Below are 27,102 nucleotides of genomic sequence, written 5' to 3' on the forward strand. Positions count from 1 at the left end.
GGCAGTACTTGGAGGCTATAGTCCAGCTTCCTTGACTATTCAGTTGGAAGTAAGTCTTACTCCTTGATAACTCTGAATGTCAACATCTCACACAATGGATCTGAGTAGAAATGTGTGAAGTTACCTTAAAAAGAATGGTTCCTAGGCCAGACTTACTGAATATATGTAATATGCATAACATAAGTATGTTGAGGGTAGGGTAGGGTCGAATCATCCTTGAAGGGATAGGAAGGTTTCTGAGCTTGGCTGTCCCCTGTGAAGAGCCTTAACCAGTAGACACTGAATCTGCAGATCTCATTGGCAAACTATCCTTTAGGCAAGTGAATGAATGGGTTAGGCAAGCTCAGCCTGACTTCACTAAACATCAGTTCCTCTGACTCATTCCACTTGTTCCTGTTACGTCTTCAACAGGCAGCCTTATGATTACTGTTTGAGTTCACAAAAATTTTCTCTCTTGGGATTAAGGAACTGATCGTTCACTGAGATATTAAGAGTGACTATAATTTGCATTTCATTTAAATGCTTTTTCCTTATTTTTCAAATTCTCCAAAATAAAGGTATTTTATAGTAAGAATTAAAAAATACATATGGCAGAAGTAAAATACAAGATGGCTTAATGTTTGTCTCTTTTTTTTCTCAGACGGTCAGCAGGAGGACGAAGCCAGCAAAATTGAAGCTTTGCACAAGAGAAGAAATTTACTTGCAGCATTTTGTAAGCTAATTGTATATACTGTGGTGGAGATGAATACAGCTGCAGATATCTTCAAGCAGTATATGAAGGTAAAGTTGAAAAATGGATAGCAACTTATTTTTATAATGCTTAAAAGAAAATGAGTGTAACACTGGCTTTTATGCCTGATTGCCATTGAATTTTTTAAACAGTAAATTACTTTTCTAGCATAAAGTAAAATTTCTTTTAAAATCTAATTTTTTCGGTAACATGACCTCATACTTCTACTCTTCCATTAATGGACATTTTGGATTTGTTGGTTCACATCTTTTACAGTATTGGAAACATGTTGTCTTAGGTTAACTAGCACTATTAGAAATTACCTTTGTGATTTGGTTTAAGACAACAGGATGATGTTCCTCCTCTGCTTGATGTAGCATAAAAAGGGTATTGTTCCAGGAGTCAGGAGACCTAGCTGCTATGGTTCTGGCTTGGTTACTATGCAGCTCGTGACCTTAAGTAGTTCAATACCTTTTGTGTCCTGTCTTTCTTCATCTGTTCCACTGTGATAACTAAGGTTCCTTTAGGCTTTGAAAATCTGATTTGATTCACAGTGGGTTATTCACAATTTTCGTAAGTACCTGTGAGATTCTCTAATTTTTAAGTGGTAGTAGAAAGGGTATTGTTAGCGGTACTAATGAAATATGACTAAATGTGGTAGGATAGTTTTTCTTTAATCCTTTCTCAAGTAAAATCTAATTATAAATGTGAACTTTTTAAGACTTTGCTGTCACTAAATATGCAATAAATTTGTCAAAACCTAATTAATTAGTTCTCTCTGAACTATTTTGCTACATGATAGAACTCTCTTAGAACCATTGTAAATTACTTTGGAATTTAAGTTATTTGGCATTATTGTTTTTAGATTTAAAAAAAAAAAACTAAGGTTGTGAAGTCATTTTGCAAGTTTAAACTTTTTGACTTACGTATTGTAAAGTCAGTTTTATTAGTCATAAATAAGGGTATGGTTATCCTGTTATCTCTGATAGTTCTGTATTCATTTTGAAACAAGGTCTTAAATTAGAAGAAAAAATTCATGTGCGATGAATGTATAATACAAATGTCACACACAATGAGTTTTTTTTTTTTAAATGTTAACAGGCTGTTAGTTTCTATAAGCCAAATTAATAAAGTTGGAAACTGCATGTGACCTGTGGGCCTGTTGTAACAATGAATAAGTTCTAAATGTAACTGGGATTATATTCATTGTCTTGATAGTTCACAAAGAGCACAAGAACTTTGTTTATATCCTTTGTGCTATTTCTGACAATGTGCATAACCTGATTACTTAGTGTTTTATTCCGCACCTCCTTAAAACCAGGTCTGGAGCTTAATGTGATTGGATCTCAACTGTCTGTTTCAGAATTTACTGGTGTTAGGGATTATATACTAAGAAATTATTTTAAAGTTTAGTAACATTTTTATTCTGCCTCTGAATGTGTAAGTTCAGCCAAATACGTATTTTGTGGCATACTCACATGGCTAACATAAAATTAGTCTTATTGTCCAAAAGTTTTAGGAGATAAGGCTCTAATTTGTACAAATTTCTTTTCTAGTATTATAATGACTATGGAGACATCATAAAAGAAACGATGAGTAAAACAAGGCAGATAGACAAAATTCAGTGTGCAAAGACCCTTATTCTCAGTTTGCAACAGGTAAGATACAAAGTATCAACTTGGTTAAACATAATTAACATCTAAGAGTTTTCAAGGTAACAAGTAGAAAACTGGACAAAGGATGCAATACACAGTTCATGAAAGTAGAAATACATGATTTTGAGTCTCACTAGTAGACATTGTTCAAGTGAGATCCTTTTTTGCTTTTAGACTGGCAACACTTAGAGCTATCTAAGATATGGGAGAAATAGGTACCGTCAGCAGTATGTGTTGGTACAAGCTTCCTGGTAGGCAGTTGTTTGGCAGTGTATATCAAAATGTATAACGTGTATGCCATTTTTGGCCGTGCTTCAATTCTGCTTTTAAAATTTTATCCAAAGTGGTAATAGGACAAGTTTGCAAAAAGGGGTATATAATATCACACATGGCAGGGTTGTTTAGAATAGCAAGAAATTAGAAATAATCCAAATGTCTATCAATAAGGTGTTAGATAAATATATTGTGCAATGCATCTCTTGCAATGACTATTGTGTAGTACTTAAAATTGTTTTTTTTTCCCTTTTTGTGTAGCACTTAAAAGTCGTGTAGATCTGTATGCACTTTCACTAATGTGTAAAGATCAAATATATAGTTTGAGAATAAAATGAAAAAGAGTATAGTACAGCATCCCTGTAAAATTGAACTTCTCTGTATATCTATCTGGAAAAATCATCACCAAAATTTTAGCTGTGGTTAACTTGCTTTGGTAGTTTTCAAGTGAATTTTACTGTTTTGTTTGTTTTTTTTTTTTTTAATTTTCACATTTACCTTAATGAGCATTTATCAGTTTTATAATCAAACCACAATACTCATTTTCATTTTGACAGTGGTGAGGCAAGTTTAACTTCGTAAAAATCATTTGCTTAATATGCGTTTGTCTCTGGAGACCAAATGCATATAGAACATAACCCAACCTATTTCAGTTTGATAAATTTCCTTTTCAGAAATCTAGGTATTGAATTTCTTAATCCCATTTGCATATTTGGATGTTCTTTAATGTTTAATAGAGCACAAGTAGAGGAGGGGCAGAGAGAGAGAGAGGGAGACACAGAATTCAAAGCGGGCGTCAGGCTCTGAGCTGTCAGCACAAAGCCCAACGTGGGGCTCGAACCCGCAAAGTATACGATCATGACCTGAGCTGAATTCAGATGCTTAACCAGTTGAGCCGCCCAGGTGCCCCTGGATATTCTTTTATTTAAAAAAATTTTTTTATTTTAATGTTTATTTATTTTTGGCAGAGAGCATGAGTGGGGGAAGGGCAGAGAGAGAGGGAGACATAGAATCTGAAGCAGGCTCCAGGCTCCGAGCTGTCAGCACAGAGTCCGACGTGGGGCTCAAACTCACGAACCATGAGATCATGACCTGAGCCGAAGTTGGGCGCTCAACCGACTGAGCCACCCAGGCGCCCCTGGATATTCTTTATTAAAGTCAATAGAGGGGTCCCTGGGTGGCTCATTTGGTTAAGCGTCCGACTCTTGTTTTGGCTCGGGTCATGATCTCACAGTTTGTGAGTTTGAGCCCTACGTCATGTCTGTGCTGACAGTGTGGAGCCTGTTGGGATATTTTCCTTCCACCCCACCTCCCCCCAATCTCCTGCTCACGTGTGTGCTCTCTCTCTTCCTCTGTTTCTGAAAAATAAATATTGAAAAAACGTTAATGGAATTTAAAAGGATTTAAGGTTGACATGTAAGTAACTTTTCTTCTCTTATAAACCAATAGCTTCTCCCTGTAAAAAGTTTAGAAAATATAGGAACTAGAAAAAATACAATATCCTTGTTTTTCACCTAACAAATACATTTTTAGTTTTTAATAGCCTTCTTAGTCTTTTATGCCTATATGAAACCTTAAGTTTTATAAAAAATTAAGCCATATTATGCATTCTATTTTGTAAGCCTGAATTTTTCATGTTAATAAAGCAATAACACTTTCATGCCATTACTTTCCTGTAATGTTTTATTTATTTTTGAGAGAGTGCAAGTGGGGGAGGGACAGAGAGGGACAGAGGATCTGAAGCAGGCTCTGTGCTGACAGCAGTGAGCCTGATGTGGGGCTTGAACTCACAAACCGCACAATCACGACCTGAGCCAAAGTCTGACACTCAACCGACTGAGGCACCCAGGTGCCCCTTTTTTGAGCATTTTAAATGACTGTATAGTATTCCATTTTATACAAGGACCATAATTTAATCAATATCTCTCCTTATTTAGCGTTGAGGTCTTTTACTATCCTTGCCATTATAAATAACACCAAAACATTTTTGTACCTATGTATCGTGCACAGATACTATTATTCCTTTGAGTAAAGTCCAGTGATTAGAATTGTTTAGATAAAGGACATCAGACTTTTACAGTTTTCAATACAGATTGCTCTATAGAAAGGTTATCTTTCAATTATGTTTCTAGCAAGCCATAGTGCTTGTTGCATGATAGTCTTATCAGTAGTAGCCATTATTGAAAACCCTGGCCATTTGGTAGTTGAAAATTATATTTTGTTGTGCTTACTTATGATGGAAGTTCTTGATGTGAAGATTCATCATTTAAATGGGAAGTAACACATAGTTGCCTAATAATGGAGTGGGTTTCCTTTTTCTTTATATTTTTATATGCTGTTTTAATATCCAGTTAATTCCAGCAGAATAGAATTATACCATAATTAACCTAAAGAGTTCTTAATGTCAGTAACTCCCTCTAGTCTGAATGTATGAAGTACTGTAATTTTGGTCATTTCTATCATGTTCTTAAAAATCCATGTTTTAGGGGCGCCTGGGTGGCGCAGTCGGTTAAGCGTCCGACTTCAGCCAGGTCACGATCTCGCGGTCCGGGAGTTCGAGCCCCGCGTCAGGCTCTGGGCTGATGGCTCAGAGCCTGGAGCCTGTTTCCGATTCTGTGTCTCCCTCTCTCTCTGCCCCTCCCCCGTTCCTGCTCTGTCTCTCTCTGTCCCAAAAATAAATAAAAAACGTTGAAAAAAAAATTAAAAAAAAAATCCATGTTTTAGAATAAAATACAATGCCTCATTTATGGATCATCTAAAGAATATGAGATCTTAAAAGATGTTAGTAATCTATACTTATTACAAAACTCTAACATGCTTTCTTTCTTCCCAAACAGCTTTTTAATGAAATGATACAGGAAAACGGCTATAATTTTGATAGATCATCCTCAACATTTAGCGGCATAAAAGAACTTGCTCGACGTTTTGCTTTAACTTTTGGACTCGATCAGTTGAAAACAAGGGAGGCCATTGCTATGCTACACAAGTAATCTCCAAATATTTTATTCAGCTCTCCTGTTTTTTAATCATGAAATTTTTTTGTATTTACTTCTTTTGTTTAGAATAACCAAATTCAATTGATGCTTTATAATTTTTTTCCCAAATCTGTGGCATATCTCCTTTCTTGAGAACCAGTAATAATGCTATCTCCATTAACACATGTATTGGGACTAAAACTTCTTTTATAGAAAGTCTTTGCTTTAATTAAAACAATACAAAAATCCTTATAAATTATGTGAAGAAAAGCAACACATATTCATCAGGTATTATAAAATCTCTTTTAATAGCTTTTATTATAATCTCACTGCTAGGTAGAGAAATTTTTGAGATTTGATTCAATTTTTCTCTTTCTGTGGTTCTGTTTTCTATTTTGTAGTGCTCTTTTCCCTTGTTTTGAGCCACAGCCTTCTTTCTGCCTGCATTTATTCTTTGCCCTTATCAAAATTGAAAATTATCTGACTTTATTTTAGTCATATATTTTAACATTCAATCATGCTTTTAAATAGGAGTATATTTTAGAGTTTTAACATAACCAGCACGTGGATAGTAATACGCTTTAACTTCTTAATTCTGGATGAAGAGCCTGGCCTTTGGGAATATCAAGAGGCTTGAACTCTCTTTCATGAAAGCTCTTTGTTTCATTTGTGTCTCTTTTACTCCTTGCTTACTTAGTTATAAATGTGTTAAATATCTCCCTACAGGTATTTTTCTTCTTTAAGTTAGTCCCATACCCCAGTTTTAACTCCCTCTCTCCTTTTACTTTGTTCTGAACATCTCAAATTCCTTTTTATGCCTTTCCGTAATATATTGGATGATAATTTTAGGTATTATTTAAGGACCACACATGTAGTGATTATTTTGAGAAAGTAATATATTATTTTCTTCTTGTAGTAGCCTTCCATTCCTTCCTCCCCAATTTCATCGGATTATTTTTTACACAGTTACATTTTTGATAGACTATAAGAATATAACATTGGGTTGTTGTCTTGATTAGAGGTATTTGTCACTAAATAAATATATTTAAAATGGGCCCTAAGTGAAATTAAATTTTGAAATTGACTCTTAAATGCAATGTTAGAAGTATTTTTTAAGAATATTTAAATTAGTTCTAAGCGTCATAGTAGGTCTCCTTATGTCTTGAAAAATACAGAATATATATTGATCATTACATGAGAGAATTTGGGCTGTTTTCTTTGGAGAAGAGATCCAAGAATGTAGATATACCAAACCACATTCAAAGTAATGCTAGCTGGTGTGTGTGTATTCCTCTGTGTGTTTTAGTTTTAAAATAACAGTGACATAAAATGTACATGTACTTGCTCATTCTCACACTATAGGCTCCTTATTGCTCTTTATTCCTCAGATTAAATGCATGGCAGAGGAAACATCTTAATAGTGGAACAAAACTATATATAGAGAGAAATTTCCTTTCTGTGTTACTAAATTTCGTATTGTGACCCTTAAATGTTTTGTTTTTTTGTTGTTGCAGAGATGGCATAGAATTTGCTTTTAAAGAGCCTAACCCACAAGGAGAGAGCCATCCACCTTTAAATTTGGCATTTCTTGATATCTTGAGCGAATTTTCTTCTAAACTACTCCGACAAGACAAAAGAACGGTGTATGTATTTGCTAAAAATATTCTATTTATGTTTGTGTTGAAATTCTTGTGTGTTTTGTTTTGTTTTGGAGAGAGTGTGTGCGAATGGGAAAGTGGGGCAGAGAGAGGGAGAGAGAGAATCTTAAGCCTGGCGTGGAGCCCAGTGGGGGGCTCTGTCCCACAACCCTGGGATCATGACCTGAGCCAAAACCAAGAGTCAGAACCAAGAGAGCCACCCACGCATCTCTGTTCTGAAATTCTTAAAGATGAATTGTTACACTTGGTTTTTCCTCCCTTCTGCACAGTTGTAGGATTACATTAACGCACAAAATACTTTATGCATCAAAAAATTCTACAATTTAAGGATTATAACTGTATTTTATGCGTAATACTCCATTTTAATTCCTGTGTTGCACTTCAGTGTAGTTGTGGCTTTAGAGTTGTTACTTGAATGCTTTATGTATTCTTATCTGCATTCTTCACCTTAACCTAATAGACAATAATATCAGTAATTCATCCAGGCTCATGTTAGTCTCTGTTGAGCTGTGACTACTCTGGAAAGTAGAAGTTTCCTTTTTATCTTTTTTGCTTTAACCGACTAGTCCTATACTCAGCAGACCAGTTAGACAGAATTCTTTTCTAGTGTGGTCTCCTAAAATGGTGACTCATATTCTAAGAGAGCCCAAGTGAAAATTCTCAAAATCCACTCCCCTCTTTGAGGTATAAAAGGGCAGAGGAATAAGAGTAACTCATAGTACCTCTTCTGAAAGTCTACCAGTATTTTGCACTGAAAGATTGTGTAGGTTTTACATGATTTTCTGAAGCAGACAAAACTAATCTCTTGTGGTAGAAATCACTGTAGTGGTTACTTTTAGGGTTGGGGGTGTTGAATGGGAAAAGGGACATAAGGTAATTTGTAGGATCGTGGGAATGTTCTTTATCTTCATAGATGTGTAGGTTACACGACTGCATTAATTTGCAAAATTGATCCAACTGTATTCTTAAGTTCTCTGCACTTTATTATATATAAATTTATCTCAATTAAAAATTACACTAGCACTATTAACCAGAGAAATCGAAATTATAAAACAATGAAAAATCATTTCTCACCTAGCAGATTAGCAAAAATTAAGAAGTCTGATAGTGCAAAGTAGTGTCAAAGATGTGGAGAAGGAGACTTTTATCCATTGTTGGTGATAGTGTAAATTGATACAAGACCACTTTCTGAAGCTATTTGGCAGTGTCTAGTAACTTTTAATATTCTCCCTATCTAATGATCCAGTAATTCAGTTCATAGGTAGATACCCTAGAGAAACTTACACATGTGTACATGGAGAACCACAAAAGAATTTGACCAGTGCAGGTTTTGAATAGAGGAAAGGTCAAAACAACATCTATAATTAGAAAATGAGATCAATTGATTGTTATACAATAGGATGTCATAAGCAGTCAAAATGGTTAGATCTTTTCCAAAGTAAACATAATTTCTTAATCTCATTAAACACCCAGTCATTGTTCAAATTTCTAGTAGTCTCATGCCATAAATTACTTTTATTTGAGAGAGAGAGAGAGAGAGAGAGAGAGAGAGAGAGAGAGCGAGCATGAGTTAGGGGCAGAGAGAGAGGGAGAGAATCCCAAGTAGGCTCCACGCTGTCAGTGCAGAGCCTGATGCGGGGCTTGAACTCCCAAATCGTGAGATCATGATCTGAGCCAAAACCAAGAGTTGGACACTCAAGCAACTGAGCCACACAAGCGCCCCCAAATTGTAATATATTTAAAGTGTGCAGTATGATGATTTTGTATATTTTGAGAAGATTCCTCTGATCAAGTTAATTAACACGTCTGTCACCTCACATATTTACCTGGTTTTTTTTTGAGAATACTTAAATGCTCCTCTTTTAGCAAATTCCAATTATACAGTGTAATAATAATACACCAAATACACCATCATCAACTATAATCACCATGTTATACGTTACTCAGATGTCATCTTTAAAAGCTCTTTTCTCAACTTTACTGAGATATAGTTGACATACAACATTGTACAATTTTAAGGTGTACATTTTGATTTGATACGCTATATATTGGAAAATTATTAACACCATAGGATTAGCTGACACCACTCTTCCAAAAATGGTTAGATCTTTGAAATATAATTTTGAGTGTAAAAGTCAAAGTACAAAACTGCTATAATAGTTATAGACAAATATATATTAAAAATATATTATGATTTCACTCATGTGGAATTTAAGAAATGAAACAAAAATGATGGGGAAAGGCAAACCAAGAAACAGTCTCTTAACTAGAGAGAACAAACTGACAGTTTCCAGAGGGTAGGTGAGTAAGGGGATTTATAGGGGATGGGGATTAAGGAAGGTACTTGTTATGATGGTACTTGTTATGATGAGCACCAGGTATTGTTGAATCCCTAAATTCTAAACCTGAAACTAATATTATACTGTATGTTAACTAACTGGAATTTAAATAAAAACTTGAGAAAAATATTTATTAAAAGTATTAAACATATGCATGGGGATGTTAAATAGCAAATTCAGGTTAGTAGTAAGCCTTTGTGGCAGGGAAGAGGACAAAGGGAAATAGCATCAGGGAAGGCCCCTTATCTGGAATGTTCATTTAAGCTATGTGGTGGATACGTAGCTGTAAATCTTTCTACCAGTGAGTATATTTTGGCCCAAGCTCCATATCTTGCTGCAGATTGGTAACAGTTTTCAGAATGATGGCCAGTTGATAGTCTACACTTTGAGGAGTACTGTACTACTCTGTATACCTGAAATATAATTAATAAATAGTGAACTAACCCCAAGCAGTATCTTTGTAACTGATTCCTCCTATCCTTTGTCTTTAATGGTGTTTAAAACTGGTGATTTTGAATTGATTCGAATTAGTCATTATTGTGACAGCAGATTATTTGGGTTACACATTATAGTTAGTTGACAAAAATTGTGTTCATGTATTTGAAGCATAATTTAGACAATAAAGCACTGAACTCTTAGTGTCAAAAGTCTGGGAATTTGAGGGGCACCTGGGTGGCTCAGTCGGTTAAGCATCTGACTTCGGCTCAGGTCATGATCTTGTGGTTTGTGAGTTGGAGCCCCACATCGGGCTCTGTGCTGACAGCTCAGAGCCTGGAGCCTGCTTCTGATTCTGTGTCTCCCTGTCTCTGCCCCTCCTCTGCTCACGCTTTGTCTCTCTTTCTCTCAAAAATAAATAAACATTTTAAAAAGTCTGGGATTTGAATCCTGGTTCTGTTGCTTTCTCATTCTTATCCTTTGCTTCCTCATCTGTCAAGTAAGGAGAATATCTCCCTCACAGGACTATGAGACTAAAGTTAAAGAACCCAAGAATAAAATGCCTAACACATAATGTTGTCACACAAATGTTAGTTGAATTGTTATTGCTATATTACACATAAGCCACGGAATCCTCATGATACTTGGATCCATGGGTAAAGGTATGACTTCCATCAGGCTGCAGATAGAGGCCATAGCTTTTTCATCTTTGTACCAATCCCCAGTGCTGAGGACATAGTGACATAGTGGATGCTTGACAAATACTAAGCTGAAATGCTCTGGATTATTTTATTTAATGAAGAATCTTGATAGAGACAAAATACCTTGTCTCTGTACCGATGAGGCTGAGATTGAATCATGAAGTAATGTGTCCCTGCATGTACAGCTAGGGCTTGGTGGAACTGGGACTAGAACCCAAATTTGTGTGATTTTCAATCCAGTTCTCTTTCCAGAAATATTATTTGGTTCTCCTAGCAGAAGACCTGTAAAGTTAGGATAGAACAGAAAGAAACATAATGGAAAAGAAAACACTAAAATCCTTCAGTTGTTACTGTGTGTTTTGAGGAAATGTTTGTTTCATTCTAATTTACTTTTTGTTTAAGTCTAATTAAGTCATTGACTGTTCCATATGGTATGTGAGCCTTAAGATTATTAGGAGGAATAAATAAAAATTGGCGGGGGGGGGGAACTATGGCAGTTTTATGTATCAAAGCTAATGGTTTCTACTTCTTTTTAAGGTATGTTTACTTGGAAAAGTTCATGACCTTTCAGATGTCACTCCGAAGAGAAGATGTGTGGCTTCCACTGATGTCTTACCGAAATTCTTTGCTAGCTGGTGGTGATGATGACACCATGTCAGTCATTAGTGGTATCAGCAGTCGAGGGTCAACTGTGCGGAGTAAAAAATCAAAACCATCTACAGGAAAACGGAAAGTGGTTGAAGGCATGCAACTTTCACTCAGTAAGAATATAGTTGATTCTCTTTATACGTATCCCTTATGTTTACCAACAGAATTGTCATTAGGTTCAACCTTAGTGTTAAATTTGAGCTATGTGTTGTTAAATAATACCTTGTACAGTACAGTGTGTCTAGTTACGTGTAAGTTTAGCGTTTTAAGCATTTAATATACATAAATTGAGTTCTCATAACTCTTTAGGTACATCCTCATTTTTCAGATGAGAAAACTAGTAGAGTGGCTTGGTTAAGTAACTTAACCTGGGGTCACACAATTATTTAGTACCCAGGCAATCTTACTCCAGAACCCCTGCTTTTTTTTTTAATTAAAAAAATTTTTTTTTTAATTTTGGAGAGAGAGCACAAACTGGGGGGATGGGCAGAGGAAGAAAGAGAGAAAATCCTAAGTGGACTCCACGCTCAGCGTGGAGCCTGACATGGGGCTCAAGCCACGACCCTGGGATCATGACCTGAGCCGAAATCGAGAGTTGGATGCTCAACTGACTGAGCCACCCAGGTGCCCCTAGAACCCATGCTTTTTAATCACTGTGCTACACTGTATATGCATGGGGATATGGACTAAGTATTACAGAGCTAATGTTACCTAAGAAACCAGATTATTTAAGTGTGGAGCAACAAATTCAGAGAGGTTCTGACTTTGAGTTTCTGTGAAGAGGTCATTTATCATGAGGAACTTGGTATAGATACAAATTTCCATCTGGAATCTTAGAAATAAGAATACATTATGGTGCTTGAATCTCTTGGACTCCTAGCACTGTAGGGCTGGTTCATAATGGGCCTGGGGACTTTTTCCCTCTCCTTCGGAACCTTTAAACAAATTAGTGGAGTTGCCAAAGTTTGTTCCAGTTATTGCTGAATAACAAACTACCCCAAAACTTAGGACATATAAGGGACATGGTGTCTGTCTGATGCTTCAGCTAGGAAGACTCAAAGACTGGTGACAAATCCTATGGAGGCACCGTCACTTCTAGATAGTATCTGGTGCTAGCTATCACCTTGGACTTTAACTGTCTTGTCTGCCAGAACACCTACGTGTGACCTCTCCATGTGGCTGTTTGGCTTTCTCACAGTATGTGACTGGGCTTTAAGAGCAAGTGTCTGAGGAGACACAGGAAGTAGAAGCTGCCAGTTTTTTAAGGCCAGAAAGTGGCATAGCATATTCTGTTGACCAAGCGTATTCCACCATATTCTCTTGACCAAGCAGTCAGAGCCCAGCTTCAAGGGGATGGAACATAAATCTTCCACCTCTTAATGTGAGGAGTGTCAAAGATTTGGGGGCCGTATTTTCTAATTGCCACATAATTCTTCAGCCATCGTCAGGTATATAGTGTTCAGTACTTGGTTGTCTGTGGATTAATGGTTGTATCTTTTGTCCAGTAGTAGAAACGCATGAACTTACAACTGGTACCCTTAGATCTAGACTTGGTTGGTTATACAGTTCCAATGTCTTGGTCTGTGGGGAAATCTCTTGTACAGTGTTCCTGACCAGTTAAAATAGGGTTAGTGGTTTATAGGAAGTTAAAATAATTTTTTTAAGTAGAAAAATTATCCAATTAAAAGATGATATATCCTGCATATCACTACAAGTTTTTCTCATCTGAACAAATAGTAGTTAACAGCTTAATGCCAAGCCATCAGATCTCTCCTTTTCTATAGACTACATGGAGCACAAATGAATTGGTATTTATATAACATCTTGAGGGTAGATGATCAAACCAGATAGTTCAACTTTTACAGAAAGAGTCAATACTCTTTAACAGATTTTTGGAGAAAGCCATAGAAATTGGGGCATTAGTAGCTTGGAAGGATGACTACTGATAGATTGTCCAGATCAGTGCAATTTTGAAGAGAGAATTGGAGCCTGACACAGTAGAACTTAAGGTGTCATGTAATTATATTGCAGATTGTGAAATTTTACATCTAATCTATTTGTTACTAGGGCATTAGCTACTAGTACATTTTTCTTTCCACTCTTTTCTTAAAAACACCTCTGTATGCACATGTGTAATTTTCTAATAAAACCGTTTTCCTGCAAATTCCTGTTCAGTCCGTCCTCAAGTGCTACAATTTCACCTCCCAAATCAGTGATTTAAAAAAAATTACTATGAATTCAGTAACACTTGCATGTGAATTTGTCTTTTGTTAATCATGGCAGCATCTACAGATTTGAAAACAAATAGCTTTTGCAGGTGTGAAATCTAGTGTTGTTAGTCCAGTATATGGATTTGTGCTCCCCTTGGAGTTGGCGAGCATCCTATAAACTAGGAATCATTCTTCCATTGTCTCCGTTTCTCTTCCCACCTAGCCTCCTAACTAGCTCGTGTGCTCACTAGTCCTCATGTTCCTCAGTCTGCCTTCTACACTGCCACCACATACTTAGATTAAGACCCGTAACTGAACCACATTGCTTCCCTTCCATAAAACTTCAGTGGTCATTCCTGTCACCTTAGCACAGCTTGTAAGACTTGCTGCAAATTGGTTCCTGCCTCTTTATCCAGCCTTACCTTTTGCCACTTGCCCTAGGAGTACCAAACTCTTAGTCCGAACCATATGAAATTGCCGTCTTTGCAGGTCAAAACCTGCTGAATGTCAGCAAGTTAGTATGGTTCAGTCATTGTAGTTTCGTGCCTCAGTGTTTTTGTGTTTTTGTTTATGTTCTTCCCCCTGCCTGGCAAATGTCACGGTTGGCGCAGTATCTACTATAGTTAGAAGTCACTTTTGGGTAGTTGGCTCTGATCCTTTTCATTGCTCCCATTCCACCTGTGCTCCCCTCTCTTGTAGCACTTACACCGTGTTGTCATTGTGTGTGTTTTCTTTGTCTCCAAGGACAGGGACTGCACTTTACATACCTTGGTGTATCCCCCTGTTTCAAGCACTAGCATGGGAAAAACAGCCAGTTATTTGTTGAACTGAACAGGTTATGTGAGACATTTCGTTCGTCAAGATTAGTTACTGAACTTTATTGCCATCAATTTTCTCATTTAGCTGAAGAAAGCAGTAGTAGTGACAGTATGTGGTTAAGCAGAGAACAAACACTGCACACCCCAGTTATGATGCAGACACCACAACTCACCTCAACGATTATGAGAGAGCCCAAAAGATTACGACCTGAGGATAGCTTCATGAGCGTCTATCCAATGCAGACTGAACATCATCAAACTCCTCTTGATTATAAGTAAGTACATTTGATTATTTTCTGTACTATAACTTTATTAATTATATAGAAAAAAGTTAAGTTAAAAGAAGAATAAAATTCTCCTTGAAGCACGCAGGTAACATGGATGTTAGCTCAAAGACAACACGAGGAAGCAAGGCAACAGCAGGAGAGAGCAGCAATGAGCTATGTTAAACTGCGAACTAATCTCCAGCATGCCATGTAAGTGAGAGTGCCTTATTGTCTGAGTCTAGGAAGTTCACTAATTCATTTTCACATATTTTAATGTGTGCCTTACCTAAAAATTTCAGCAAACTCTAGAGTAAGCTGAAATAATCAAGGAACTAAAAATTGGTCTTTCCAACAGAAGAAAACTTCCAAAGTTAAATATTCACTAGTTAGTTAAAGGGCCAATCTTAGGTTGATCTGTTGGAAAAGGTTAAATTTGAATCCTTGTTTATTTTGGTACACAGAATTATAGCTTAAAAATTCAGTTTTGTTACATCTTAATTGATTCCCCAGCTTAGTTCAGGCCCTCATCCCTCATCTGAACCATTGTATTAGCTTTCTAACTTGTTTCTTTCCCTCAAATCTCCCATTTATCCTCTCACCAGACTCCTCCCCTCACTCCCCCCCACCACTCCATCATTCAACTACCATCAAAAATGACTATTGTAGAATAAGAATCTGGTCATGTAACTCTTTGACTTAAAACCTTTCCATGGCTCCCCATTGCCTACAGGATAAAGTCCAAACTCCTTAGCTCATGGCATGCAAGATCTTTCAAAACATATGCCCCCTGCCTACATACTAGTATGATACCCCCCATTCCTTGGCAGGTGGTAAAAGCACTGTGAAAGAATAAGCTCGGGTGTCACCTTAAGTGAAGCTGTGGTCATCTGTGCTCCCATAGCACTCTGTGTATTCATATTTCTTACAGCACTTACCACATTGTACTGTAATTGTTTACGAATTTGTCCCTTTCTCTAGACTGTGAGCTCCTTAAGGGCAGGGACCACTTTCATTGCCTGTTGGTGCTTGGCACATAAAACGTGCTAAGCAAATGTTCGTTGAATGAATAAATGTCCAATGCAAAAAAAAAATTGTAGTATAACTTATAAATACTTTGTTTTTACTGGAATCTGTATGAGGGTTTTATGAATCTTTATTAGCTTTGGCTCCAGAAGAAATGGCAGAAAATCAGTCTTTAGATGATTGGTACAAAGGGAAGATATGATGATTCTGATTATTTAAGTTTTGAGTTTGAAAGTTTTGTATTTGTAACATAATGTGGTATATGTTTTAATACTGGGAGACAGTAATTGTTACCTTCTTTTTAAAATTCATGTTTTGTTTCATTTTGTTTTTAAATGATGAGAACTTCACCTGTTTTTCTTGAGAAGTGATCACTTATCACATGCTTGGTAACCTATTAGAATTCACCTTAGTTATGGCCTTAGGAACCTCTACAGTTAGGTACACTCTATCACATGTATAGATTTTGATCCTGACTTGGCTGATAGGGTCATCATCTATACTATGACTTGGTTCTGCCCTCTGTTCTCTTTTCCCGTGGCCACATTCCCCTTAATATGTTCTTGTTTCATGCTGGATTCAATAGCTAATTTCCTAGCTTCCAACCAGTCACCAGTTCAGACATTCTGGAATTCTACCGTACAGTCATTTGGTCCTTATCTCTCCCCCTGAAAGTTTTCTGCCAGTCTCTAAGATCTTCCGTAGCAGCTCATTACTCAGTGCCATTTATCATTATTCTTTTATTTGAAGTTTGTTTTAATTCCTGTTGAACTTCCCCAGCTGACTGTAAGAGATTATCTCATTTAAATAATTATTACCATAGGAGTCTTGGTTGTGGTGCCATAAGTAGTCTGTTGCCTGAAACTTTAAAATATTTTTGTTTTACAATGATTTCTCTGTAACGGCATCTGCTCTACAACTGGAAATACTTCCAAATTATCTCTTTGTTTTTTTTTATAGTTTATATCACATGTATCTTCCTTATACTCCAAATGAGATGCACAATAGATTTCTGGTTTTCTATAATATGATTCACATATTTCCTTCACAGTTGCCTTTACCAGATACAATAAAATTGTCATTTAACTGTCCAGAACTCTTAGAAAATAGGAACCATTGTCAACATATTTCTCCAGGTAGCCTGGATGAGACATCATGCCTTGCTATCTTTATATTATTTTTAAAGACTCAACATAAGTTGTGTAAATTGTAAGTGAATAATTGATTTTGGTGATGGTGGGAATTTTTAAATGAGTGAGAAAAGAAGGAAATATTGGCCAAACTGGGGAACTACTTGCCTTCAGTTTTGCTCTTATGTTGACTCCTCTATGCTGGTCTGGGCTAATTTGTGAACTTGACATTTGAGTTTATTCCTTGTGATTATGTGATAACATACAGAATTTTTGGTCTTAAGTTTTTATTTTACTTTTCTATATATGTCTTAGTTTTGATTTTTGTAGGACAGAAAATCCAAGTTTCAGCATAAATGTTACTTATTTCTTCCTGAAGCAGAATTAATCTCTTCTTTCAGTAATCTTTTATAGCCCTTGGTACATGATTCTCTTGCAATATTTGCCACATTTTGTTACAGTTAATTATTTCTGTTTTCCTGTAGTAGACTGTGAGCTCCTTGAGGGCAGGAACCATGTCTTATTTCTCCTTTTTTGTTTTGCTTGCATCCATAGGCTATAAAAGAAGCCTGACATGTAGTAGGCACTATGTGAATGAATGAGTGAGTGCCTGGTACACATTAAGTACTGAGTGAATTCGAGTGAGTGATGGGTAAAGTTACTGTATATTAGTGAAAATATCTGTGTTCTGAAAATGTCATTTCTATGGTCTCTGTTTTATATTTGTTTATTAATTTGTACCCTGCCTACTTTCACAAAGGATTTGAGGTATCTTGTCTGTTCCCATGTGGGAAATTCTCATTGAACTTTTATATGGGATATCAGAACTATCAAGCTAAATGTATTGAAGTAATGTAGAATAAACAACTCCTTAGCATTTTTAGACCAGTGAACATTGGGGTTTTGACATCATTGATGACATGATCAATGCCTAATCATTTTCCCTGACCTTTAATTCCATCATTTTCCATTACACTTCAATATAGAGAGCTACATAGTTGCTGCCAGCATATTAATAGTCACAACATTGGTTCAGATCTTGACCTTGTTTTATATTTCTCTAGTCGGCGTGGTACAAGCCTAATGGAAGATGATGAAGAGCCAATTGTTGAAGATGTTATGATGTCCTCAGAAGGGAGGATTGAAGATCTTAACGAGGGAATGGATTTTGACACCATGGATATAGACTTGGTAAGAAACTTAATGATTTCTGTATGATTTTCATTTAATATCCTTTGGAAGTTAAGTTGGAATTAGAGGAAATACCTGCCATGAAAAGTAAGTTTTGGAGAAAGATTAAATAAAATAGTTGCTAGGTGTTTAGGTATATGAGAAGGGATTGGGGAGAGGGTGAGGTTGATGAGGCTGTTAACTCTTAGTTTAAGATGGCAGATTTTCAGATTAATTTAAGAATATATCGATTTAAAGACTACATTTTGCTTACTATTATACTAAGTATCATATCACCTTATCATTTTCCATTTATTTGCCATTATCAAAACAATACATTAGTAATTTGATACTACCCTGGTATTGAGACTTAAACTTGGAAATTAAATACATATATAAGGATATATTCTTTATTATATCATATGTGATTAGGGCTTTATCATACATAAAATGCTTCTGCATTATTTCATCTTGCCACATACCTCATTCAGCTTTGTGAGGTAGGCTGGGAGGATTGAGGATATTGAAACTTAAGGCAATTAGCCCATCCAAGGAGATGAAACTAAGAAACAATAATGCTGAGACTTAATAAACTAGGTCTTCTGATTCTATTTCTTAGTATACTATGCTGTGTTCTCCTTCAAAGGAAGAAATCAGTTACCATGGGTTCTCTTCAGAGTTGTGTAATGCGGCGTCTTTAAAGGAAAATGATTTGAGGGGCGCCTGGGTGGTTCTGATGGTTAAGCATCCGACTCTTGATTTCAGCTCAGGTCATGATCTCACAGTTTGTGAGATAGAGTCTGCGCTGTCGGCGCAGAGGGTGCTTGGGATTTTCTCCCTCTCCCTCTCTCTCTGCCCCTCTCCCTCTCCCTCTCTCTCTCTCTCTCTCTCTCTCTCTCTCTTCTAAATAAATAATAAAAAATAATAGTAAAGGAAAATGATTTGAGAGAGGCATTTTTTAAAAGTAAAACAAAAAAAGTGAGTTTTCTAGCTTTCATCTTTCAGAATAATTATTTGTGAATGATTTGCTTTTGTATTTTTATGCACTCTGTAGTTTTAATATACAGTATTTAAAATATTGTAACGTACACTTGCAATTATATATGTCATGTGAGCACTTAATGATAATTTCAATATTTTCAGCTGCTATCTGGTTTATAGATAGAGTGATTGTCAACTCTCTTCCTTTTCTTTTTTTCCTTAGCCACCATCAAAGAACAGACGAGAAAGAACAGAACTGAAACCCGATTTCTTTGATCCAGCTTCAATTATGGATGAATCAGTACGTTCAATTTAAATGTACCCCAGGATTGCAAAATCAAAAGTACAGGCAATCCCTAAGTTTGAGATTGAAGAGCTGGGACAGCACGTTGAAAATGGATAAAAACAGTTGGACAGGAGAAATAGAGGCAGACAGAAGGGATTTCAGGAGGAAGGGGGGGTTGGTGATACAGTGGTGGGACAGATTTAAAAGTACCCTTGAATCCTTGGCCAGCTGGGACTTAAGTATTATGTTCAGGAATTTGGACTCTTTCTGTAGGCTTGAGTTACCCATCCAAGGATGTTGAATGAGGGAATGGCATGATCAGAATTGTGTTTCAGAAATATTTCCTTGGCATTTATGGATGGATAGGATGAATGAGAAACCATAATCATAATATGAAGACATAGTAAGACATAGAACTTGAATAAACTTTTATAATAAAGAGAAGGGGAAAGAGACTGGTTATTGTTAGGTATTCTCACTGTGTCTTAAGTACCTCTCATATTTGTCCCCACTGCCATATCGTCCCCAACAGTGCCTTGGTACAAGTCCACTTCAGTTTTTACTTGGCCTGTTGCAAGTAGCCTTTAGACTGCCTCTTGCTGCCACTGCTTTATATTTCCTTTTATATTTCTCCTTTATATTTCTCTTGTGGTCACCTTCCTAAAATGCAAATCTGGTTCTCTCCCTCATAACTTCAGGGCCTTTCATTGATTTTTTCCCCCCATTGCCATTAAGAAAAAATTTTGGATCCTCAGCATGACAAACAAAAATTTTTGGGTTCTTGCTCCCTCACCAACTTAACCTTGACTTTTTCCTTACATGTATCCTGCTCTCCAGCCATACCAAGTCTTATAGTTCTCCCATACACACCATGCTCTTTCATGACACCATGACTTTGTATAAGCTTTTCTCTCTGCCAGAATTGCCCCTGTCCTTTTTCTCCTAGTGAATTCATCCTTTAATAGTTCTGACATTACCTATGAAGTTTTTGCTGACCCCTCCAGATAAATGCCTTTTTTGGGGGGCTCTTGTACCACTTTGTGTACATTTTTAATTTGGTAATTACCACACCTGTGTAGTGAAATAGGATATTACATTTCGCTCAGTAGGCCTAATGCCAGGCAGTGATGATTTTATTCATTTTGAGTTCTGCCCAGCATAATAGGTGTTTAGTTTTGTCAAATGAATAAATCTGTTAAGTCCCCTTCCATCTCATTTTTTATCGTCTACCCATTTGTGCTCCTTCCTCCTAACCCTTACTACCGCAGGCGACCATCCTCTGAGTCCTGCCTTCTGTGCCCCAATTTCTGCTGTTCTCTCCTAGCCCTTCCTCACCTGAGAATCTGCTTCAGATAGTTCTTGGGAAAATTTTAACAAACTAGCTCACACCAACAGACTAGATTAATAAGGCCAGTTACCTGAGTCAGGACACACCGTCACAGAGCAGCAGGTGTAGGAATCTTTGGATAAGCCACCTCGATGTCCTTTAAATCAGTGTTTCTTGTCTCTGGTGCACATATGAATCATCTGGAGATCTTATTCAACTATAGATCTGCTTCAGTTGGTCTGCAGTGTGGCCTGAGATTCTGCATCTCACAAGTGCTGTTGATGCTTCTGCTGACCATACTTTCAATAGCATAAGTGAGCTAGGCCTACCTATAAGTCTATAGTTTCAAGTGCATTTTGAAGTGTACGGTTCCCTGATAATCCAGGGATATGTATCTTCAGTTTGTTAAATAAAATGTGAAGGTGGTGACTGTGATGAGGACTAAAAGAATCTTTTCAAGCAGTTATAATGAAATGCATTAATCTAACAATTTATTGGGCTGGACTTTGGTGCAAAAATGAGTTCGATGTTCTCCCTGCCCTCCAGGAGTTTGTATTCTAGTTCACAGTGACTATCCCTTTGAAGTGAAAGGGACAGAGCTAGTATTTGAGAGCATAATGTGCCTGATGCTGTGCTAGGCATGATTTAGATGGATTCTCTCAGCTACCGTGTGAGAAAGGTGGTAGGACCTCATTTTTACACTCAAGCAAATTTGGGACTGAAGAAATGGTTCATCGGCTTGTTCAGTCTTACAACTCTAGTGCCAGAGTAGTAATTTGATGAGAGTTCCTTTTGATTTAAAAAATCTCATGCTGTCTCTGCTGTTGTACTTTCCAGAACTAAAATCAGACATCATTTAGAAGAAACACCAAGAACATAATTTAGAAATTGGAATGATTAACTGTAGTCGATAAGGGCAGTTAGAGATCTCTTATTTTTTCATGTGTTCACCTAAAGTGAGCCTAAAGGTTTGCAAAAAGGTGTTCTTCACTTGAGATTACTAAAATAATGAAACAGCAATGTAAACCATACGTATATATTTTTGGCAACTTATAGAGAAACTACAAGCTGAGTGAAGCCAGATAGGAACCTAATAATTACTTGTTACTTATAGGATTTTTTTTTTGGCATTCTCATGTCTTGTTGAATAGGTAATGTTATAACTAAGAGGATAGTAGTTGAGCTGTTTCCACTAAAATTAGGAAAATGAGCACATGCATCTGTTTCTGTAGTTTTATAGTGTTACCACATGATGGCAGCAGTCACATAACTGAGTGGCCAGTAATCTTTCAAGGTTCAGTTATCTTTGACCATATAAATGTATGTATATTTATATATATGTTTAAGTTAATATATGTATTAAGTTGATACTAATTTATCTTAAAATATACATTAAACTTTACCTCATATTGTCTCAACAATAACTTAAGAAATAGAATAATAGAAATTTTTAAATGTAAAAATCTGTGTTTGCCTTTATACAATAGCTTACATCTGTTTTTAACTCAAGCCTGTGATAAGTGAGTCATCAAAACAATAGTAAAATTGAGACTTAAATCCTTATACCCAGTTCTAAGATTCTCTTCTTCTAAGTAAAATAACGAAAATATCCTGTATATATGCTTTATTACTAAATACATCCTAAACAGTCTTTTGTACCATGATATTCACAAGATTCAGAAGTGGTAGCATCAAAACTGAGCGGCTCGGTTTGGGTTGCATATACACAAGATTTTGCACTTACGGTTTAGTGAGTTGTATGTCTGGAAGCGGTGTTGGTTTATTTCATTGTGCCAGTAGTCGCTCTCTGCTACTAGTGGGTCATTATTGCCACGACACACTAAAGCTTGCTGTTTATACTTTTTAAAGATATGCTTAAGTGTTTATTAATGTTAACATCAGAAACAGATGTTTGTTAGCACAAAAAGAGAATAAGTATCATTGGTGTCATTCTTCTATGTTAAGATTCTCATATTAGAATTATCTGTAGTATAAAATTGGTAAAAGAAGTGTTCAGTCTAATGGAGCTAACTTTGTGTTCTTATAGAAGAATCTACTTACAACCTAATCTGTACAAAAGCAAAAAAATAAATGTTCACATGATTTCTAGTTAGGCATTCTGGAAAGAACGTGAGTTCATCTTCATGCCATACTGTACACTAAGAGTTGCCAGTAAGATTTATCCTTCAATTCATCAGACGTTTCCTTACCCAGAGTCACAGAGTATTATGGCTAGAACGGACCTTTAAACATCATGTAGGCTTCTTTGGTGGAAATACTCTAACCACCCGAACTCTGACTCTAGCCAAAAAAGGAGAATCCTAAACTTTATTGGAGGGTCGGGGGGAATAAGGGGTGAGCAGTGGTGGTGGTTTTGGTGAATGACAGGTAAGAAGTGGGGTGCATTTTATCCTCTTTGTTCACGTTACTGGGAATTCCAAATACTTTACTTGATAATTCATTATAAGGAGGCTGCAGTCAGATAGATACTTGTTTCCTGGTCTGGAAACACTCACTTCCTTCAAGTGAGTACTGAACAAGTACTGAGTTCAGTAACTTTTTTAAAAATGATTTTTCACTTACAAGTAAGAACCCTGTAATCCCAATCTTAGCTCATTATAGTATTTAAAAATACTCCTTAATTGTCCTAGTAAATGCTGGAATTTTAGTAGAATAGCCTAACTTTTAGTATATGTAGCTAAAAAGTTATGTCTTGTTTTTGTTTGATGAACAAGAGAGAGTTGGCTCCATTCATCATATGCTTTTACTTTTTTCAGTTAGTGACAAGTAATTATTAGATTTTACCTTTCTTTTCCCAACTGGAGTGGTATAAAAAAAGCATCAGTGTAAGTTACTTTGCCCAAATTTCACATTACTTATTAAAATTTGTAGTTCTGTTCATTGACTCGGACTAGATTTTCTGGATTTTCTACATACTTGTATTCTTCTTGAATATTTTTAGTCCGTGTGTTCAAATGCCTTTTTAAAAGCAATACCCACTTCACAGTGCAAATACCAAGTCTGCAAGACATTCTTAAGCTCTTTCCAATGAGCCTGTGCCAGAAGTATATGTAAAGAAGCACATTCATTTGTCCATTCAACAAATGTTGAGTGCCTGTGTGTTCAGGGCATTATCTAGGCATCAACGGTGTGAATAAACCTATACATGAGACATGGTCCCTGCTCTTAGTTATATGTGTGAGGTAAGTAGCATCTTGAGTAGGCCTGATGTTGTTACTTCATTACATATTTATGGTCGTTTCAATTTTAGAATTCAAGATCTGAAAGGAGGGGAATTTTTCAAAGTGGTTTTATTAGCATATTATTAAACTTAGTATTATCAAATATTAATGTAACATATACAGATCTGTTTTACAAAGAAATGAATGACAATTTTAACAAGATTTTTTTTCTTCTCTCTCATTAGGTTCTTGGGGTGTCAATGTTTTAATACCAGTACACAATTAAATCTGTGGTGAAGTCATTTTCTAAGTGGAAGAGGAAGTTTTAAAATAAAGTGTGGTAGATACAGTGAAATTCTGTACAGATTTTTCTCTAAGGAGAATATGACATGCTTACGCTTACCAAGATCAAGTGCATTGAGGGGCAGTTTTGTTTGCCTGAAAAAAGTAAAGGACAAGTAAACAATTTGATGATAAGCTACAGTTTTTCTTAGAAAGTAAATATTTTATTTATGCGCTGTTAGTTGGCTTTTGAATCAATTATTTCATGCTTTTTTTAAAGAAAATATAACAATCTAAAGAGGCATTTGGTACAGACATGAATCCTCTCACATTTATTTACTGGGTGTACTAAGTAATGATGACCTCTGCTGGATTTCTGTTTACATCCAAGAAACAAAGTTAAGGATGAATTTATTCCCCTGCCCTGAAATTATAGGATAGAATTGTTTTTAGCATTCTAAATTTAAATGCTTAAAACATCAATCAACAAAGCTTTCTTTTAAATATTGTAATTGTGGAGAAAAGTAAACTTATAAGCAGAACTTTTACAATTTTTTCATCTAAAATGTATTTTAAGATATTTTTAAAATCCAAGAGCTTCTCTATACTTTTCAGAAATATCCAGATGCAGTGAACTGCCAGAAGGTAACCAGTCTCAAACATGCTTATCCCATTATCAGCCCTGAAAGTTTGCTTGTCCTTTAAGATAAAAATGTAATGTTGTGATATTCCTTCCAGTAGTGCCACTGTATTTTGTCTCCAAATAAAAGAAGCTTATTGTAGTATGTTTGCAGAAAAATTCTAAACAAAAATTATACAGCTTATTAGAGTGTGGGAATAGGGATCTAAATTTTAAATAAAATTATATATATATATAAATTGGTGCTGATTTTATAATTGCGCAGTTTGTTTAGTTTTTTCTTACTTTTAAATTCCAACTTAAAATTATGAGGTTTCAGAAATATATTGAAAGTTTAACAATGTTTAAAAATAGAAAAGCATGAGTGTTCATGCTTTAAAATGATTTTTAAATTTGTATTTTATATTGTTTTATCTATCTGTCTTTGCAAGCAGTCTTCAGGTTAAAGATACTTCTAACAGGTTACAGTACATTTCCTCTGTATGTAAATTAGATGGGATAATAGAATTCATAACCCATAATATTCTTTGAAAGCTAAGCTTTAAACTTCATTTTATGTCCTTTCACAAATAAATTAGTTTAAAACAGAAAGTGGCTACTTGCCATTTTGACATCAACTCATTTTGCGAGGCTTAGGCAGCTAGACATCGTTTAAAACAAAATATTAACTTATATTACATGTATATCTATCTTTTGTCAGTCGTCTCTCAGTTCTTGAGGTATATTATTTTAATCATTCCATGCCTTAATATGCTTGCAATACGAGAATATCTTCAGATGGGTGAATACCAAAAGGCTTCCAGTTCTTAGAGTCAGAAATCAACAAGCATTGGGCTGTGGTAGCCAAAAACCATAGGTTAGCTAAAAGATCATGATACAGTACAATTGTTTTATTAAATCATGATTAATAACAAATGAAACCAGACTTGTCTAAACAGATTTTCCATCTACAAATATTGTTATGTGCAAAAAGTACTGCCTATGTTGTTTTTCACACCACTGCATTTACTAGAACTGCTGAGAGGACTGTATATATGATTTTAAACCTAAGTTGATTTTGTTTCTCACTCTTGAAAGGAGTACTTCTTTGTGAAAGCAGTTCTTACAGCTTTGTTTTCAACCAGCTAAAAATGTTTTATATATTACTCTAACCTGTTGTCCTCCACATTCTATTGTCCTAATTGTACTGTTTTCTGATTTGTATTTATGTCTTGAGACAGTAACTTTTTGAATAAAAATAAACCTACAGTATGTTGTATGTTTTATCTTTTATAATTAAAGGAGGAGGGTGGCTATAAATGGCTTAGAAAACATATCCATCATCACAGACTTTAACATGTGTCGGTGAGGTTAATTTATAGAGAACATTGCCATTTTATATTTTTAATAAATCATGTATTTTTAAATGAGACTAAATCCCTAATTGGGTTATTACTTTAAAATAGAAACTTGTGACCATTGTTTAATTTTTATTTGGTATGGGTTAAACGCTCTTTAAAATGTCTGCATTATTTATCCAGGATACATTCGAATGAGTACTATGTGCTAGGCATGTGTTAGAGATCTCAACAGTGAAGAAGATAGATAAGGTTCCTCCCTCCTAGATCTAGTGGGGTAAACAAAATAATTAAACTTAAAAGGAGTGCTAGGAAGGAAATTACCAGTGTGTGCTGAGCTAGAGAATGAGTGTGTGTGTGTGTGTGTGTGTGTGTGTGTGTGTATAACCTTTCTTAGACAAGGGACTCATGCTTAGAGGTGGGTGAAAGCCAACATTTGAAAAAGAATTTACTAATTGACTTAAAAAAAAAGACTATGGTCTTTAACATGTTAAGATTTGCATTGTACTCTTTGTTTTAACTTTTTTTTTTTAAGTTTATTTTTGAGAGAGAGGGACACAGGGCACAAGCAGGAGAGGGGCAGAGAGAGGGAGACAGAATACAAAGCAGGCTCCAGGCTCCGAGCTGTCAGCACGGACCCCGATGTGGGGCTCAAACTCAGAAACTGCGAGATCATGACCCCAGCTGAAGTCAGACACTTAACCAACTGAGCCACCTAGGCCCCCCTGCATTGTACTCTTAACGTTAGCACATTGGTTCACCTGGTTTGTAGAGGATATTATGAAGACCAGTCTTCTGTCATTGGTGATTCAGAACTAAGCATATTAAATGATAGCTAATAGCTGGGGCACTGTTTTAAGGGGTTTTACATGCAGTAACTTTTTTAAATGTCGTGGCAGTAGGTGATACAAGTTGTCCGCCATCTTTCCTTCTCCCCCTTCCCCCACCTTTTTCTAAATCAGGAGGCAGGGAAGAAAATGAGGCACAGAGAAGTTAAAATACCTTGGGCAAGGCTATTATGTAGCTATATGAGGCT

The 27,102-nt window shown here is 36.0% G+C and overlaps 1 protein-coding gene across 6 annotated transcripts in view; it reads left to right on the forward strand.

Moving 5' to 3' along the window:
• Positions 1-25,980, forward strand: part of STAG2 (stromal antigen 2) — a 139,107-nt gene extending 113,127 nt beyond the window's left edge. For 5 of the 6 annotated variants that reach the window (XM_047843562.1, XM_047843566.1, XM_047843565.1 and 2 more), the window contains 10 exons: positions 641-780; positions 2,287-2,388; positions 5,496-5,644; positions 7,148-7,276; positions 11,304-11,527; positions 14,528-14,717; positions 14,808-14,918; positions 17,926-18,052; positions 19,236-19,313; positions 24,053-25,980. In XM_047843562.1, coding sequence (XP_047699518.1) covers positions 641-780; positions 2,287-2,388; positions 5,496-5,644; positions 7,148-7,276; positions 11,304-11,527; positions 14,528-14,717; positions 14,808-14,918; positions 17,926-18,052; positions 19,236-19,313; positions 24,053-24,076 — 1,274 coding nt within the window. In that variant the 3' untranslated portion in view covers positions 24,077-25,980. The remainder of the gene's footprint in view (positions 1-640; positions 781-2,286; positions 2,389-5,495; positions 5,645-7,147; positions 7,277-11,303; positions 11,528-14,527; positions 14,718-14,807; positions 14,919-17,925; positions 18,053-19,235; positions 19,314-24,052) is intronic. The other variant, XM_047843567.1, reaches the window with a different exon arrangement.
• The last annotated feature ends 1,122 nt before the right edge of the window (positions 25,981-27,102 follow it).

Source organism: Prionailurus viverrinus, chromosome X (assembly GCF_022837055.1).
Source record: "Prionailurus viverrinus isolate Anna chromosome X, UM_Priviv_1.0, whole genome shotgun sequence".
NCBI classification, from domain to species: Eukaryota; Metazoa; Chordata; class Mammalia; order Carnivora; family Felidae; genus Prionailurus; species Prionailurus viverrinus.